Source organism: Fulmarus glacialis, unplaced genomic scaffold (genome assembly GCF_000690835.1).
Source record: "Fulmarus glacialis isolate BGI_N327 unplaced genomic scaffold, ASM69083v1 scaffold5817, whole genome shotgun sequence".
Classification (NCBI taxonomy): domain Eukaryota; kingdom Metazoa; phylum Chordata; class Aves; order Procellariiformes; family Procellariidae; genus Fulmarus; species Fulmarus glacialis.
This window is the reverse complement of record NW_009225034.1, coordinates 78,673-98,542: the sequence shown is the minus strand read 5'-3', so window position 1 is coordinate 98,542 and position 19,870 is coordinate 78,673. Positions and strand designations below refer to the sequence as shown.

The 19,870-nt window shown below is 39.5% G+C and overlaps 1 protein-coding gene across 1 annotated transcript in view; it reads right to left on the bottom strand.

Annotated features, from left to right (window-relative positions):
* TBL1XR1 (transducin (beta)-like 1 X-linked receptor 1) overlaps positions 1-19,870 on the bottom strand; it is a 62,141-nt gene that overhangs the window by 14,553 nt on the left and 27,718 nt on the right. Inside the window, exons 2-3 of the mRNA XM_009582342.1 lie at positions 2,937-3,039; positions 629-774 (exon numbers count right to left, since the gene is read on the bottom strand). Of these exons, the coding sequence (XP_009580637.1) occupies positions 629-774; positions 2,937-2,994 (204 nt within the window). The 5' untranslated portion in view covers positions 2,995-3,039. The remainder of the gene's footprint in view (positions 1-628; positions 775-2,936; positions 3,040-19,870) is intronic.

Here is a 19,870-nt window from a genome sequence, read left to right as displayed (position 1 = left end):
TGAGAATGGAAATTGAGGGTGAGTATCTGCAGCATCAGGCAGGAAGATACATAGCTTTCTGTACTGCTGGAATAACCATTTAAACATCAAATTTAATAGATCCTGCTCAAGATGAATTAGCCAGCAGAGGCAAAAAGCAAACTGGCATATACCTTCATCCTTCCTGCCACAAATTGAAACCCTCTCTCTATTTGGAAACCTTGCCTTTGGGCTCTCATTACTTCATTATAATGACAAATCACCCAAATGAGAGCTGCACAGTGCTCTCCCACCTCCCTAGTGCAAGTGTACAAAAACAAAAATTAAGAGGTTACTTGTCTCAATGATTATCTTATTGCACTTGTCTGGATTTACAACATTATATTAGGGTAAAAACTCTACAGACAACGGACCTTTAAGCAATGAGCCAGAACACCATGCCTGGTGTTGTGTGGCTGCACTGGGCAGAACCCCTACCCAGTTATGTCACTCCATTCTGGTTCCACCACTGGAGTCATGGTGAACACCAGCAGTAAGGAATCTGAAGTAAAAGTAGATAAATAGGATACAAGAAAGTTAAGAAAAAATACTAACATTCAAGCTTACTGCAAGCAAGGACATAATGCTCCTGTAGGCAAAGCCTCCTTACCTCATTAATACTGACTTCTGCCTCTACATACTGCAGACCTTTCTGGATGATGGAAATCAAAGCAGCTGGTGGCACCAGAGCACCATTTATATTAGACTGGCTGATATGGCTCTCTATACCAAAGGTAAATGCTGAATGGGAAAACCCTAAAGACAAGGCAAAGACATCAGAATTGATTTATAGATAGAAAATGCTACTTGCCATACCACTGTAGGATCTTCTGTTTACAAACCTAAGCAAATTATACGAAGTTATAGCATGCTTATGAACTACAAAAAAACTCGTCAACACACCTCTGTTGTTTCCCTCATACGTTTCCAGTTTAAATGTACAAAAAGAGAAAAACAAAGTTTCTATATAAACACAGCAATTATTAATTATGCTATCATTGGCAAAACATTTGTGCATGACTAAATATAAAAATATAAAATACACAACTTGCAATGGCATTTACATATATTTATATATTCTCAAACTATATCTATGTATTGTATCATACACAGCATTTAATAAAATATATATCTCCAAGGCACCAAGACTTACTTGTTATTTTTACTCACTGATTTGTTACCCATGAAAGTGAAATGGATCTGTATGTAGAACAGAATTCACTTCATGGTACAGTGCTGTCATAATTGTGTATGTTTTGGCACTTAGAACTACATCAGTATTGTGTACTTATTGAGAAGTGGCAAGCATGTTATGGTGCAGCACTGGTAGTTGCTTGCTATTTATTTGATCACCCTGAAAAGGCGAATTTAACCTAGAGAAAAATAGTTGTTTCAGCAAATTAACTTTACTGTCACAGAATTTTTTCTTAAACTACTTTTTTTTTTTTTTTCCTTCCCCTGTCAGGTAACTAAGAAGCTGCCTGCAAACTTTCAAATGAAGATAAAGCAATTTTGTAAGTTTGGCTTCTGTGACAAAAGCAATCTGCAACTGAAATAAGAACATGTAATAGTTTTTAGTAAATTCAGGCAGAACAAGGAGTTTCTGCTTTCTTCTGACAAGCAGAGACGGAAAACCTCTGCCATCCACCAGTGTTTTGTCTCAATTTGAGAAGTCCATGAGCAGTGGACATAAGCAGTGGGCAGATGTTGCATCAGTCAAATGCATTTTCAAGAACCCTGAAGCCACTCATCAGCAATCACTAAATAAAACTATGAATCAGTAGATGTTGAAACAGCAAGGTAACATATACATTAAAGCTGATCCCTTACATTGTTATCTTAAGATTGGAGTTTATTTTTGCTTTAATATGCAGAACTTCTTTTACGTATTACTAAGATCATATTCCCTCTTGCCAGTTGACAATCATCACTTGTTCAGTTACTGGGGCATGCCCTGATTTCCAGTCAAATCTACCTGTTCTAAATGTAGGCTGCTTTAAGCAATCAATATCATAGCTGTGAGTAAAAGATAACGTTGTCTCTTACATAGCTTCAAGAACAACCACCACCACAAAACCCTCTGCAGCCATATGGCTGCATCTAGAAACCCAAACCTTGAACACAAACTCAAACTGCTGATCCGACTGGGTTTGGGACGTTTTAAAAATAAATATTCCTGCTTGTATTTTACGGACACAGTCAGTTTGGACAAATACGACAGGAAAAAAGTTTCTTTTCAAGTTTGACAATATTCAACTGTCTTTTGCTCTTACTCCTAAAAAGCAGGAGGCTTTGGCTAGCCTGACACCCAAGGACAAAATCCTCCAAGAAAGTGTCCTGCAGGAAGGGAGGCTTTTGAGAACCCAAGAGTTATTCCTGTAAAAAATCTGTTCATCTGTATTTAGATTCAAATGATACAAGTCATATGGTCACAGTTGCCACTTCTTCCTTTGAAATACAGCAACACCTGCCCTCCCACAGTCACATTCAGGCAAGAAATTCGGCCATGCAAGACCAGCTCACAGGAACACCGTCACTCCAAGACAGAACAAGAAGAAACAGTATTTTGGTGGTCATCCTTTCTTCTTCTTCAAGTAGCCACAAACAAAATGGTGCAAAGTGTCATCGTCACCCTGTAGATAAGTGATCTCCAGGAAAGTGCATTTCTAGCAATCAAGTGAGTCCTTAGTTGGTTGACTGCCATCTGAAGACTCCAAATGACTAAATCTGATTAAGTTACAGAAGGTAACTTGGCAGGAATTCATTCTCTTGTTGAGAAGAAACACCAAGAAACAGTTCAGACAGAAGCACATGCCTACTGGCAAATTAATTAATTGAGTTTGCGTTTGCTAAAGCCGGTTGCAGATGAATACCAAATAAATTATGCATTGTTTAACAACCAAATGGTAAAAACTCACCTGACTCTTGCAAGTATCTATATACCAGGAAGTTAACCTCATCACTGCTTATACTCATCTTTATTCCCAGTTAAACCATGAGGTCACAACAAAGGACACAACCCTGAAAATAAAAAAGTAGGTCAATTAAATATTTTTAGTACCTAATATGTATTTCTCAACAAATGCTGTATTTATAAAGCAAGTAGCTCCCTGGCAGCATAGAGAATGGTTTTATTTTATAATGCAAATAAGGCTACTGAAGTCATTAAAAAGTCATTTGTCTCACCACAACATAAAGGTCAGTAAATTAAATATTGAAGGGCTGGATTCTCAAATGATGTGAATCGGTATGGACTGGGGAACTATGCCACTTAATACCAGTACTAAAAAGGCCTCATTTCATGGGTTTTTAAAAAATAATCAAGTGAGTTCCATCTAATCAACATTATTGCTATGGAACACATTTTTCAAAATGTGGATTTCTCTCTTCCTGGCTAACAAAGACCAAGAACTTGGTTTCACATTGGTACCCAGCCGAATTCTCACTTTTACTTTCTACTTCAATTTACAGGTACTCCTGCTCTAGTAAAAAGGTGCAATATGGGCTACAACACTGTATCTGTTCAAAGAAAGCCCAGCTATTTCCACTAAAAATTAGAAAACATCTCAGCCATACACTTATGCTTTCTTTGCAAAAGGAATTCCTGAAATTAGAGACAAACTTTGAACAGAACAATTTTTAGTAACGTTTCTCTAGGCTTTAATCAATGCTTTAAAAATATTGATGGATATACATACACAATTTTCCCTTGATTTTATTAATGGTAAATATTTAGCAAGACAAATAATGTATCAGACTATATATACTTTTGATGACAAATTTTGAAAATACGAAGCAACAAGAGTCTTTAAAACACAAAGATGAAGAGACAGAATACAGTATTTTTTCTAACCTTAAGCCTCATTTTTGAGAACATTCTCATGACTTCTGAATGTCTGAAAATCCTGATCTTTCCATGACATTTAGTAAACAAGTAAAAACATCAGCTTCCAGAACATAGTATGAAATAAGGTCCATCTCCTGTTCCTAGTATCCACCCAGCACTTTTGATCAGCAGACCTTCAAGGTTTTTACCTAACCGCCCACCACCATTGTTTTCTTCTACGGAACTGGAGTCTGAGAAGGTAAGTGACTTTCCTACTGTTATTTGACAAAGTTTGACCTGGATCTGACATAAAAAAAGGACTAGAGAACAGGTTTTCTTGTATTGTTCAAAATAAAAAGTTCTTGCTACGTGGCTGCGTGGTCAGGCCATTCACCACTGTTGCTCGAAGTGGGAAAGTGGTGAACGCAGCAGTAAGCAACAACTATGAGGTTACGGCCGGCATTATAAGGCTGCCATACATATTCTTTCTGGGCATCTCTTCCTAGCAAGATTTCCCAAGGAAACCGGAGAAAATGACCACACTCTCTTTCTTATCATCTAACTTTTGAATTTTATCAGTCAATTGCAACCAAATTTGACAGTGGGAAGAGCTCTCCAAGATGTGGCTTTCCTGCAAGTCCCATAATGTTGTAGAGGAAAGACCCAATTAAACTCCTCAAGAAGAGGAGAGGCCACAGGATGAACTTGGACATCAAAAGGAGTGTGTTTACCCGAAACCACACACGAACCCTGGCGAGTCGATGAGCACATGGACACCCCCAAACCCACCCCAGCTGCACAGCCGCCCACCCAGTTAATGGCCGGGGGTAGGAGGGAGGGCAGCGTGCACTGCCCACTTGGTTTGGAGAGGGCACAGGAGAAATGACACGGTCCAAGAGCTGCGCAGGGAGGGCTCAGACCCAGCTGGGGCCAACGGGACCTGAGTGGGAGAGCCGGGGTTATCCTGCATGGGAAACGGGCAGCTGTACTCCATGCTGGATGCGTCCACAGAAACCCAGATCCTGTGCTTACAGAGCAGCTCGAGCATACTGCACTGCCAAAGGGGGGAAAATGTCTTTAAGGAAATAAAAATGCAGAGCTACTTAAATCCTTCTCATCTCTAAAGGAAAAAATAATTGCTCTGGTACAGTAACTTCTAGCCAGTGCAACACAACTTGTAAAGAAAGGTACATCGATGCTAACCCTACCCCACCCATCCACAGCCCCCAGTGATGCCTGATGTACAAGGTATACCTGCCAAATTACAATCTCCTTTGAGGGCTCGTTTATTGAGCACTGTGTGAAAGGAATCTCATTTTTAGCCATTTCATGCATTAGCAACCAATTCTACCATGTGCAGGACCAAACGCTAATTTTATTCAGCTGTGTTGTGTTGTCATACCTGGCACAAATCATCTTTATTTAAGACCGCTTGTTACAGAGAAGTTCTGTAGGAAGAGGAACAATATTCTCCTTCAGGAAAAAGTTAATTAAATTTCAAAAGACTCGTAAAGAAGCCTTTTTACATTACATACACACACAAACGGTAGTATTTGTTTCACAGGTCTGTTACTGATTTCTAAAATCTTGCTGCATCATCCAAAAAGATAGATCAAATGCAGAAGTCAAATGAAAGTGCTATTTGCTACATAGAGAACACCGGCATTATTAATATAAAGAGGGCTCCCCACTCAAAGCAGAATTGTGGAGATACCACATAAATTCACCTGTTACGTAGCTGGATAGCTAAAGGAAAAAAGCTAATGTTTTGCTTGTCTGTCAAAAGTGTTATTCACCCTGCCCAAGTCTAATGAGTATCATTTTTCAAGGCTGGCTCAAAGTGTTTTCCACAAGATGCTTTGGTAAGGCAAGGAGGAGGACTGCCACATGCTGTCCTGCCCGGCTGTCAAGAGGTGGCAGTGCAACTCCGGCTTTTGTACCGAACAACGGGAAAAACACAGAAATGTGTTCAATGAATACATGGCTGGCCTGACGAGGACATGAAACTGAAAAGGGTGCAAAAGGTTCCAGTTTTGTTACCAAGATATTGCTTTATCCATTTTTTCGGTGCTTATTTAAATTTTCTGAAAACTCGTTTCTGTATTTAGCCCCCATGCCAGGCCCAGTCGCTCCACCAGCGCCACGGAGACAACCATCACCCGGCTATCGCACAGCCAAGGGGAGCGAGGGATTGTGAGAAGAACAAGCAACACCAAACCACATTCCTTCCCATCGCAAAAGCAAACTATCACATTAATGAGAAAATACAGCAGAAGTACAGATAGCAGAGGATACAATAATTATTTCCCTTTGACAAATTTTGAATCGATACCGGGCTCAATTCTGGCTGCCAGGCTTATGCTGCCAACTCTCGGAGCTAGGGGCGAAGCCAAACATCCCCCACCAAAGGGCTCTGCGGCGTGGCCACCTCCAGCCTCAGGAGCAGAGCTTGCAGACAGCTGAAGAAGCAGCTCAGAGCTGCATGAACCCCATTGCAAGTGATGGGGAAGCTGCTGCAGTTTCCAGCCCTGGGAACTGTGCGGCCTCCCTCCTTCTCGCTCACAGCTTCCTGGGAAGTAACAGCGGGAATGACCCGAGACAGCGGCAGTGAGGGGATGATGGCGAAAAGGAGCAGAGGTGGGATGGAGAGGGGACCCACCGACACCAAAGCCACCAGCCATGTTGCTCTCAGTGCTCAACACGCATGGCCCCCCCTCACTTCATGCTGAAGTTACAACTTGCCAAGGACGTCTGCCAAAGAAAAACAGTAATGGGAAAGAAAATAAACCCGCTAACCTACGAACCACGTGAACTCCATTTTCCCTAATGCCCCAACACAACCCCAGAGCTTGTTTGGGAGGTGATGGAGAAGATTTCTTAAAAGTGGCGTCATGTACATGGAAACACGAATAGAGGAGGAAAAGCTGAAAAGAAGAAAATTAGAGGAGAAAAAAAAAAAAATTATCTTTAGGTATGCACCCATGCATGTACACACATATCCCACATACTAACAAATCTACTTCATTAATGCTGGTTTATTTCCCCCAAATCTACTATTTCCACGTGCAATCGACTACTTAGTTTGGACACTTAATAGATATAAATATTGCTCTTTATTTTAGATACAGCAATTAAATAACCAAAAAGACACAGAAAAATGACCCAAAAATATGTAGAAATGACACATAATTCCTACCAGTCTTAGATTTCTAGCCTAATTTGCAAAGGGCCCACTAAAAATATCTCAAGATATTTGCACCTGTATGTCCCAAACCCATTCTGAAAATGTAACAAGATTCTTGAGGCCCCTTTTTCCAGCCTTTATAAAAATTCCAAGTCTTCCTCAAAACATTCTGTGGATTTACAGGAAATGTGGCAAAGTACAATGCACCCTTGCTACTGTTTTAGGTCCAAGTGCGCTTTTAAAGGAAATCTCTCCCACTTGCCCCTATTTTTGTTTTGCACCTTGGAGCAGTCGCAGAGCATGTGGAATAGATTCCTTACCGGTTAAACTGGGATTAAATAAAAAAAAAAAAAAAAAGGAAAACCAACAGGTAAAAAAAAAAAAAAAAAAGGATGCGCACAAGGGCTTACGAATCATGCCCAAATTGCTCGTGGGCTTCCAGTCCCTGGGATCACACCAGGATCAATATTCACTGCTCAAAACAAAGTCCACTTCAGCAAGCCTCTTCTCAGGCTCTCAACCCACACATGTCCCTGCGATGCTCGTCAATGCCATAGTGCCAACGAAACTGTATTACAGTGCAGTAATAACCCGTCACCCTGTTCTCCCTCGATCATCCGAAATCACTGAGCCACAGGCACTGGTTATCTGTACGATCCCCTTCGCAGAAGATGAGCCTGTGGTTTATAACATCACTGTTCAATTAGAGTCAGCGTAGTATCAAGATATCACAGGTAATTTTTAATGTCGCTATAGAAAGTCCCTGAACTCCCAAAATTTATCAGGCGTAAAACATATCAGCCATAAAATAAAAGTCAACTGTCTATACAGATGCTGGCCTCAAGATCTACTCAAGAACTAGATGTGCCACAGGTCAGGAACAGACAAGATGCGCATCTGTGCTTTAGACAAACTGACCCACTCATTCCAACTCTGAATCCATGTCAGAAATCACAAAGTCATTTGGAAACTACTTTTTTCAAAGGAAATGAGGTTTCTTGTCCCAGAGCCAACACACCAACTCTGACTTAGCTTCCACATAGCAAAAATGTGCCTGTATTTCTGTCACATGCCTACCGTAACTCAGACACACCAGTATATGGGGTCTCACATGGGCTTCTCCACCCCTTGAGGAGCATTCACACACTTTCATACTTTGGGTAAAATTCACAAGCAAAATCCGTTATAACGAGATCAAGTTCCACTATCACAAACATCGGATCTGCAGGCTAATGGGTGCCCAACAGTACAAATCTGATTGCATTTCTGACAAATTAGTATTCTACTCTGCATGTTTATGCTAGCTTTGTACTCTTCTTCCAGGTTCTTGCCAAATGCTAGAGAACAGATGCTGCCCGATATGGCTCCTGGCCTAATAGTTTTTTCGGTTGGTTGGTTTTTTTGGGTTTTTTTTTTTTTTTTTTTTAAAACACACCTGAACTGGCAGAGAAAGTTTATACATCAGATTAGCACTTTGTATCTCTTAATCACAGTTTTATAACGTATAGTAGATTTACTACAGTTAAGATTTATTGTATTATCAAACAACAGCCTAAAAAAGTAATATTTCTGCAGTTTCAGGTGGGCTCTAACACATCCTAATTAGGTAGGATAACAGAAAAACCTGGCAGGCTGCTACGAATAATAATTCACCAAAACATAGCAATCATTAGTTTGATACCAAATATGATATGCTAAAGGAACAGCTAATGCTCTGGGTAGCTCTGAAAAATGTTTAATGTTCAGATATAAACAGACCGCTACATTTACCCATGGAAAACAGAAGTCTGGCTACAGAAACAATAAATCTCCCACAAAAGAAATATTGTCACTAGTCCTTTTATTTTTTTCCTCTTTCACAAGAAATCCGGACAAATATTTTGCCAGCATGTGTGCACATAAACAGTGATACCTTTTTTTTTAACTGCTGCTTAAGAATCTTCCTTTTTTTAGTGACCATGACGGTTAAACAAAAAAGCAAATTATATGACCCAACCTGGGAATGCATAGTTTTTTAATTCCACCCCAAAAACCTGAAGGTGCATACAAGTCCTTTGGAAAGTTTTATTACAATCCTGCTTTACATCTATATTACCGCTCTTAAAAATAAAAATGAAGTCCTGCATGTGATACACAATCCCTCTTCATTACGCTTTGCAACTAACACTGGGAGCCCCTCGGCCTGGCAAACCTACCTGCTGATGTGATTGCTAAGTGATTGCTGTCACGGTGGTTCAGGGGACAGGCAATACCCCGTAGCCCAGGAAAGTGCCGATACACTAAACTCCACCACTTCTCCAACTGCATCCAGGTCAATTAAGACAGTGAGGCACCAATGCCACCAAGTCTGCTTTGACTTATCAACTCAGAGGTGCTGAAGAAAGTGAAAAGGGTGCTATTTAAATCCAACCACTCAGACCAGGTATTTTTTCAGCAGGACTTCATTCAGATGTGAAATCCGCTGTGTGAGTAACTTGCAGAACTGGAGTTTTCATCCAGGGCTCCACAAAGCGCTGTTGGTGGTGGCTGCTGTTCTGCTAAAGTGTTCTCCAAAGGCTCTTCCCCAAGACGAGTTATGTATAGCCCTTTAGAAACGGTTCATAAAGGAAAACTCATAAAATAAATTAGTGGTTCCTGTATGTCAAGCATGCTGCGTATGACGAATGTTGTACATCATAAAGGAAAACTCATAAAATAAATTAGCGGTTCCTGTATGTCAAGCATGCAGCGTATGACCAATGTTGTACGTCCTTCTGTATAAGATTTATTTAGACATCAATTTCAATGAAAATGAACATTCTCTCATACTTCAAAAAGAAAAAAAAGTTGAGTTTTCTGGTTAACTGTATCAACCAATTGCTCTAAACACTCCTGTTTGCTTTTTCACATCTTCACTCGAGAGATGGGGTCCAATATTGTATTGGGCACAATACAAATGAGCCCTTATTAAAGTTCTCCTACTATCTGACAATCTGCAATTAGGAATTCGTTCTAACCTTCTGAATTTAAAGGAAAACGTTTTTTAAATTAAATGCATAAGCTCTGTTGTAATATATTTCAAAATGAAAGTTATCTCATTTTCTGCATTTTTACCTGTCTCTAAATTATTATTTAAGTGTGCCCTTTTTATTTTAAGATTCAATAATCTATGTCAAATGTGAACTTGCATAAAAAATTATCTGTAATTCTACCTAATGAACCTTCTTACTGATTTCCCATATGATCAAGCTTTGCTAGTTTTCCTTCTAGCAATTTAAAACAAGAGATGCTTCTCATGTTTTAACTCTACTGCTTTGCTTTTAATCTCAAGAATACAGCTTCATTTCCGAATACTAAAAAAATAATTTCTCCCTTCCTCATCTGAATTGTTTTCCTTAGCTCAGGCGATACATATTTGTATTCTGTACTTCAGCTTTAGTGACCTAATTTATGGCAACAGTCTGTGTTTTTCCGTGCCAATTTGAGAGTATGAAGCATACAAGATGACAAAGCCGGTTTGAAATTTTCTGAAGAATTACAACCCTGAAAGGGAAGGGGAAAAAAAAAAACACAAAACCAAAACCACCCAAAACCTTAGCTAAAAATAACAGTTACTGTGTACTTATCTGAGTACTCAGTCCCCAGAAACGCCAAGCAGAGTCCTGAGTACTATTACAAAATAAGCTGCAGATGAAGCCCATTTGTTGGTTTTGCCTAGAGCAAAGTAGTATTTAATTACTGAACTACAAACCTCCTCCCCAAAGTCATATGCTGCGTGACCCAGGAGACTGGGATTCTGGATGTTACAGCAGAGACAAAAGACAGTATACTCAGTATCGTATTTCCAGGGCTGTGGCTACAAAGCTGCAAACTTCTATGCTTTCTAGAGTTAAAAATACATCTTCCTGGACAGCTATAGGGCATCTTGCAGTGATTCTTGGCAGCCGTATTTTGTAAATCCCTAGACTGATTAAAGAAGCAGGGATATTTCTGATACTGACACTTTATGCAACGCTCTTCAGGTTCTTAAACCTCTTTTTTTCCTTGTTACAGTGCAACACAAGAAGAAATTATGTGTTTGGGGGAGATTTTTCTCCTTATTTCCTGTATCAGAATAGCAAAAAGATACTGTATATTAGTATTTTAAAGACTTTTCAACTATTTGGGGAACAATGAAAACAGACATCTCTTTCCAGGCACAACTTTTCTGCATGATAATTACAACCCTGTTGAAATGGAGGTAGTTCTGATACATCTTTCTTCAGGAGTAAATACATTATTCCTTCAAAACTTAAAACCCAAACCCAGCTGCTCAGAACGTGCACCCATATGCCAGTAGCAACACCAACAGAAAGTCCTGCTTCAATCTTGACTACTTCATGAAAGCCATCCCTCCGTGACTTCCCACAAGATCCCAAGCCCAAACATCCCGTCTGGCTCCCCTGAAGGCAGCCAAGGAGAGGGCTTTTAATCACAGAACTCAAGTCCACTGAGGCAGGCAAACTAGGATTAAATGAAAAATGTCCAGAAGTAGTAGTTAAAAAGTTAAATCACCACCCTCTTTCAATACTTAAATAATTTTCAGAGCACGCTAGGATATATAACGAAACATTATGAAATTCTCCTTGACCAAACACCTAATCCAGACCAAAGGTATTTTTTGGGAAGGAAGAACCTGTGGCTTGATGGGATAACCTTCAAGGTTAGACTATCCTACCCGCACACAAGCTGGGCTGTGATGCCTATAGCAGCAAAACTGGAAATGCAGCATTTCTAAAACTCATTAGAAACAGATAGCTTCTGATTGATGACCAGAATTAGCACATTTACCTGGGGAAGCAGTAGTAGAGATTTGGCCAGCATGGACTACTTCACAAGATGACCTGCAAAGTCTACCTTCTAGGCTCTGTATGCTAAATATATCTAACTCTGTAATGGAGAAGTAGTACCAGACAAATGCTTGTCATTATTCCAGGGAGAGACATCTGTCCCCCCAAAGGAAAAATTTTCTTATTGGAGGGGCCATCACGGGAACAGTGGTAATGTCAAGCAAGCTGCAGAGCTTCCATTCTTAGGCCATTAGAAGGATGTCCCTTTAGACAGAGTTACAATCCTTCAGGAATACCTAATTTAAATAGATTAAGACTTTTGCAATCAAACTTATAGACCCTGTCTCAAGAAGGCTTTGTAAAATTATTAAATGGCTTTACTAAGTGCTAAAATAACAGCCTACTAAGATTCTCTGGATGTAGACACAGATTGCGGTAGGTTGCTGGAATCAAGGGCAAGAAAGATGAAAACTGGAAGAAGCATTATCTGCTACGTTGTTTAAAATCCCATGCAATATACCTCTTCGGCATGCACCCAGTTTTAAGCATGCAACTATACGACTGCTAGTCTCTTGTGCTGCATTAAAGCCTTAGCAAAAAATGAATTATGGATGAATGTGGGAGCACACCCATTAATCCTTGCTTGGATCAAACTGTGTAAAAATTGTTCAGAGAAAATAACTGATTGAGAAGAGCTCTTGAGTCAGTCAAAATGAGCCCTATCAAGAGCTGCTGCTGAGACTAAGGTAGGGGAGCGGAAACGTCCAAAAAATGTCTTCTATTTGTGACAATACACCCCTGAAAATAAGCACAAGTACTATAGTTCCAGCTTTTTGAGGAACGTTGAAGAACATGTAGAAATTAAACAGTTAAACAGAGTTAAAGATCTCCATGCTGTGCTAAGTTTCTGCTCTCAGCTGATTTATTCTCATTTTCACTGCTGGAAAACCCACCGAATAACATGGCCTGTAAGTCTGATCAAGAACATTCCATTTTTTCCAATACGTTGTTCCTGATGTTCCCACAATAGATCATTCAGGGCTTTAAGGGACTGTGTCAATTGAATTGAATGATGTGGTCGCCTGCTGGTACATAAATGCAAAGGCAAAGCTGACGGGGTTTATTTTCAAAACAGGAGACATTGATCCTGTGACAATGTTCCATTACCCTGACTTTATTTCTATTAGAGACAGTGATTACATCTACATCAATCGCTTGAGCTGATGGATATTGGTGCACTAACAGTGACACAGTTTTTCACTATGCTGCTGCTGCTGACCTGCATACTGATGGCTTACAAAAAAAGATTCATTCTGAGCTTGGGCTTATGCTACTTATTTGTCAATGAAAAACTACTGAAGTTTGGGCAGACTTTCATAATTAGTTGGTTTTCAACTGTCTGTGGTTTTGGGTTTTTTTTCCTGTGTTCTGGAAATCTTATTGTGGAACAGTGATTAGTGATCATGTAGCCTGGTACGGATTCTATTTGTTATGACTAAAATATTTATACTGCTACCTGATGGTAATAAAACAGCATATGTAGTTCTTACAAACATCTGTGGAAAGATATCTCTGCACTCCTACAATAGCATCCCTATCTTCACTGGTGATTTTTTCATATGGTTGTATGGACTCCTCTTCCATTTCCCCGTACCGCCACCCTTTTACAGTTTCTATCCGCTGTACTTGCTATCTTTCCCAAGCAGGTGATCCATCTTCTGACATTCATCTCTTGATCTGACATACAATCTTGAGCCTCTGGTCACGCATTTGCCCTGGTTTTCACCTCTTCAACAGGCACTGCCTACACGTACTCCACACTCCTGAATTCACCTCTCCCATCGCTTTCAAGAGCACTGACTCTATCTGTACTTCCTTCAGTCATTTCTTTTTCTGTGTTCTTCTTTCACTACTTTTTCATTACAACACATGAGCTGCTAACGTTTTGCACAAATAAACTCTGGTGGTTGAAAAAAATTCAATTAATCTTCAACAACAGTGATTTCTATTCCAGCTAAGCCCTGTTCATTTTATTTGTCCTTGTTTGTTTAGCCTTGTGCCCTGAGTCATGTCCTGAACTGCCTGCAGGGGAAAGGACTTCGTTTGACTCGCTTCAGTGCATTTACCGCAGTGGGTTCCCTCATTCTTGATTAGGAAGTTTTTTTAATGCTGCCATAACAACAACAACTTGAGGTGATTGGAGTAATACCTATGCAGAGTAACAAAGCATGGCAGAGACTGGAGTTAGCAGCATCTGAACAAGTGCAGAAACTGGGACAACAGCCCAACTGCCAGAGCCAACCAGCACCTTCTCATGGCACCCCTCTGCACCGTGCTGACATCTACAACTCATGTCCGCGTAAGGTTGGGCACCTCCTTGCTGAAGTCCATTCCATACTGCACATCTGTAATTTTTCCATAACCAAAAGTAAAACAAAAAAGACCCCAAATCTTCCTCTGTGGTGTGCCCTGGTACTTGCGAGGCTGAGCCTGTAGGACCCAAGCAGCTCTTGCCTGGGAGATCCGAGAGCATTCGGCTGTACAGCAATGAATTTTGCTAGAGTCTAAGTTTTGAAAAACTCAGAGGCCACCACCGCCTCATGGTTTTGGATTGGGACTTTCTTGTGAAATGCTAGGTTTTTATGTTTTATTAAGGTTGCTATCATTACTCAGTTAATTATCCTAAATTCCTGCAGGTCTTCGGGGCCTGGTTCGTCTTTCCCAGTGAACAACCAAAGACAAACTAAAACCAAACGCACTTACATTGGTCTGGACACAGACAGCTACACGAACATGACCTTTTCCAGCAAAGGATCCACTCACTCATTTGCCCTGCCCTTGGTGTATGAGCCTGAACGCTCTCACCTCAGCTTTTTTAGCACCTACAAAGCTAATATTAAGGTTTTATTTTCAGCATAGAAGTTGACAGAACTACCCTATAAATAATACTAACCACATAAACAGAGCAGGAGAGGTATTTCCTGCAGTGGAAGACTCAGGAGAAGGGGTGCTCTCTCTGTGTGCGAGCATCTTCCCCGACTCCTACATCATTTTAGAAAAGATCTTGGATTATCAGGCATAGCACGTAATTTCCGCAGTGTGGGAGACATAAACATGCGATTTGATTAGGGGAAAAAAAAAAGAGACAGTAATGAGGTGCTCTGTTCACAGAACAGGTGAAGAGGGTTTGATCTATTCTAAATGCAGATAAACCCGGCTTATTTCCCCATTGTTAAGCCTAGTCTTATATGCTTTCCCCATGAGAAAAGAAGTTTTGGAATTATGTACTCTGGCAGCATCTAGTTTGGGATAACAAATAATTTTTCCGAAATTCCTTTGTGAGTGCGTGAAAGCTACCAATTTTTTCCTGAGGCAGATGTTTTCTTGAATACTAACAGCTCCGAGTCAACTGTTTCTGAAAAATGAAGGATGAAACGTAAAACCCCTGTGAGAAAATACCATAATGGGGTGAAAAAAAGAAAAAAAACCCTAACATCCTCACAGGACACAGAGAAGATCCTGCAGTTACAATTTATTACAATTTCAAGTCAGGAAAATATAAACTGTTAACAAGGAAAGAGATGATCTCCAGCTTTAGTGGCCATTAATCAAAAGCAGCTACATGAGAACTTGCTACTTACTGAAGAGAAGGCCAGATTTATTTATTTTTTAAGTTGGGATGAAGAAAAAGCAAACAGTGCCCTTCGGATAGGGAAAACAATGCATTAATTATACTAAGAATGCAGGGTTTTGTTGTGGTTTTTTTTAATAAAAAAACCTGAGTACTTCTGACTACTCATGAGTTGTGGACTGATGGCAAACAGGTAGATTGGTACTTATGAATGTTAATTGTAGAAATACACTTTGCTTTAGACATGTTTTTCTCTATTAACCCAGATTTTGAACATGTTGAGAATCTAACTGCAGTTGGACAGCAGAACTTGGTATTGAAAATATGTGCTAACATTCATCACATTTAGTGTTCAAAGTTCTCTGCAGACATGAAACATATCCTAAAGCCTGGAATAAATTAAATGTAAACTGACAAGTTCTTTCTAGACCCAAGATGTTCACCTAAAAGATTTAAAGACGTGTAACTCAGGATTGACTGCAGCATTATGCATGAATGGAGAGCTTTAAAGAAGGCTTAAGAAAGTTTACCCTCAGCTTAAAAACTCAACTCTTTCCTTTACCCAAGCATTTTCACATCCAGCCCTGTTTACTAAAGCAGCCTGAAATGAGTCTGTGGGAATCTGCAGGTAAATAACCATTATGAGTTCAGGACCTTAAAAAATAAAAAAAACCCCACCTTTCACAAAACCAGAAATAATAGATAACATGCTTCTGCAATTGGTCATATGAATATAAAAAAAGAACAACGTGTGAATGTACGCTCGATATGTCTACTCCCACACTCCTCCACTATCCCTGCCTTATTAGATTGCTAATCTGCAAAACAAGACATCCTTTCCTCATAACCACTCCACTGATACCACCTACAACACCACTTTCTTTTATTCCCAAATAAAACCAAATGCAACAACAGTATTAAAAAGTGCAAACCGAGTCTTTAAAAGCTGTCTTAGAACTGTATCACATTTTTGTTCAAGAATAATCAAATTGCAGTGTCTGAGCTTAAACAACAGAAATCAGTTACCAATGCAAACAAGACCAAGTGCAAAAGGACAGTATGAAACCATCTTTACCTAGGCTTTTTTTTTTTTTATTAAAGACTAATTAGCAGGAAGAAATGATTAAATCACAGCATTCCTCAAAAAAGAAAGATGTACTTATTAAAATGAATTTAACACAAATTTATTTTAGAAAAAGGACCATTGAAGTGGATCAGAAACCAACCACAGTTACTTTAGCACCTCAAGATTTAACTTCAGGTGGACTTTGAAATTAGGTAGCTAAATTTTCCAGAAGCACCTAAATCACTTAGAAGCCTTACTGGAACTGAATTCTAACAAAGAACAGGATGTGAAGTACTTGCCCTTTCTGGGTACTTCCTAAGACAAAGTTGACACATCTCTCAAAACCCATGAAATAAAAAAACAAACACTGTCTGACAAACATTATTTTTGGTATTCAAAGAGTCAATGCTCTTCTTATCTGTTAAATTTAAATCAGGTATTACAGTAAGAGTTTAATATCCGTGATCTTAGGCCTCCTAAGGAGACTGGGCACGGCCACTCATGAACACGACCGATTGCAGCCGCAGACAGCACGCAATGATTCATTTGTCTTAGGCTGTGACACAGCATGATCAATGTACTTGTCCTATTTTCTATTTACAACCTAACATAATAAAAATGTGAGACCAATGTAAAACTCTCATTTCTTCTTTCACTGCACTATATACCAATCTGCAATATAGATGCAATCTATTAAGAAGTAATAGAGAAATAAAGCAACAGCAACCGAAGCAACATCTCAGAGACGCTGCACCAGCCAAGGCAGCTGGGCAAGCAGGCATGTGTGCCTGAGACAGCTCTGGAAATGGCAGTTCAGAAGCAGGTTATAAAGGCTGTTGGCATAGGTCATGAGGGCAGAGTACTGCTTTACTTTTACTGAAATTCATTCCTGGGCCACCATTCTGTCATCGTTGGTCTCTCATGGCTGTCATTGCCTCCGCCCCACACGGTCTCGGAGGCAGCGAGGCAATAACCAAAGAATGAAGAGGCAATGAAGTGACTTGCATAGCCCATGCCCCAGCTTCCGACTGGACACTCAACTGCACAAGAAGTTGAGCTGCAGACACGAGACCCTCGCTGGGACACAGGTAGCTCCAACAAAAACACCTTGCCCGCAGTAACTCTGCAACACGGGCCAGATTGTTTTCCAAGCCTGCAAGTATCTCTTTCCTTAATGTATATAATTTTCAGTTTCTGCTACAATAACCACCTTCAATGCAGACATTCAGTCTCCGCATCTCTACATCCTACTCTGTAACACATCTCCAAGTTTGACTGTGTAAGCTGTCATGAGCAAAAACTATACTGTCTAGGCCTTAGTGCTATGTATTTTGGCAGAGAATATCTCCACCTATATTAGCTATACCCAAATTTCCATAAGAAATAGTATTGATTTTTCCCTTCAAGTATATACATTTAACGAAAAACTCACTCATGCCTCCAAAGCTTGTCTAGACATTAAGTTGGTTCCCCTTCCTGCCTTCAGCATCTGCTTATTTTTTTTCTCTAAATGAAGCTGTATCAAGGGTCTTTTGCCAAAATACTAAGATTAGCATATATGCTGAGGTGATATGCCTATAATACATAGAAAAGACATGCAATACAGTCATCATCCTTGACCAGATTTTTCATACCCTGCAATATATCCTTTTTTTTTTTAATGGGAGCTGTTCCAATACCTGACTCATCAAGAGCAGTCTTTCCTTTTACAAAACGCCCTGAAAAATAAAAACAAGCTTCTTTCTTTTTCTGTTGAAAATGGAGTATTTTACCTAACTCAAATTATCCTAGACTAAGGACAACTTTGAATGAATGCCAAGTTCCGATACTTCATCAGTGTTTAAGTCTAGATGCATATTTATACTAATGTGAAGGAAAAATTCCCAGAGATCCAATGAACATGCCTGCCATAACACAGCCCCTACACATTGTAAAGTCACCTGTATCTGTAGAAGCAATTGCATTGTTGATCTTAGAAGATTAAAGAAGCGTACCAAATGTTCTTCTTGCTAATTCGGCACTGTACAGAGGGTCTGACTACTAGTAAAAGGAACCAGAACACACCCGCAGAGGGATACGCAATGAGTTGCAAAAAAATATTAAAAGATGGTTTAAAAGAACACTTCTAACAATTTTTGCTTTTCTGTATAGCACATGGGATATAAAAAAGCTATACCAAAACAGCCTGTTGTATATAGAGTTTTTGTTTTGTAAGAGAAGCATCCTTTAAAGCTGTATGCAAATGCTTGCATGAATGCCTTAAATGCACATAAAAACCTTAAAATTTAGAACTGTTGGCTTTCTACAGTAGAAGCAGGAGAGTCTACTGAAGAAACTCTTATCAAGTGGGCTGAAAGTCACAAAGGATCCAATTAAGATAAAAAGTTCAAACCCAGGACATTTCTTTTTCTTTCTAACTGCTTAGGCCAACATCAGACATCTGTTCTCACTAATTTTTTAATTAATCCCCTTTGAAGCACACTATTCAAAACCTGAAGATACATCACCTGTCCAATAAGGATTCCCCCCTCCATTAGAAGGTGCTATTTTGAATTAAACAGTCTCCTCTACTGATGCAGTTGGAATCATGATGGTAGCTTTGTGTAGAGAAAACAGTTTTGCTTAGTCAAGTTAAAACATCAGCAGAGATGGAAATACACCATGTCTTGTAATTGCAGGCTACTATTACATAGGCAGTGCACTGAAATGGTCTTCAAATTGTCCCACAAATGACCTCTACTCTATCTTTTGCAGAATTAAGCAATCACAGTAACTACTTCTGCTAGTTCAGATTTAAACAAATCAGATAGGACGGCTTTTCAAAAAAAGAAACCCGCCATGTTAGGTTATCATCACCTTACCTCAAACACTGGAATAACAGATTCCACGCATGAAAAATTCTGCTCACCCATTTCCAGTAATAGGAGCATTATTTGAAAATAGAGAGATGACAGAGAGGAAGAAGTCCATGACTTCTCCAAATGACATTATACTTTAATAAGTACTGCACAAATTGCTCACAACATTTTGAAAAATTTTCAGTATTTCTCAGACTCCAAAGAGCTCCCATCATCTTTCTTTTCTTACAATATTTATAAAGCTGTGATGTCTTTACTTTGCAGAATTGCCGTTTAACATTCTTGAGTAATACTACTCAAAACTTCACAATGCCATTTCTCTCATATAAATCTGAAAGCCTATTTTCTTCTACTCCAAGACTTAGAAACGCTAATGTAAGTCTTCGTGCATTATTTGTGCATGCTCAAGGTATTATGTACCTATAGGGCTGGAAACCATACAGTGTGAATAGTACTATGCCCAAATATTTTAGATAGAC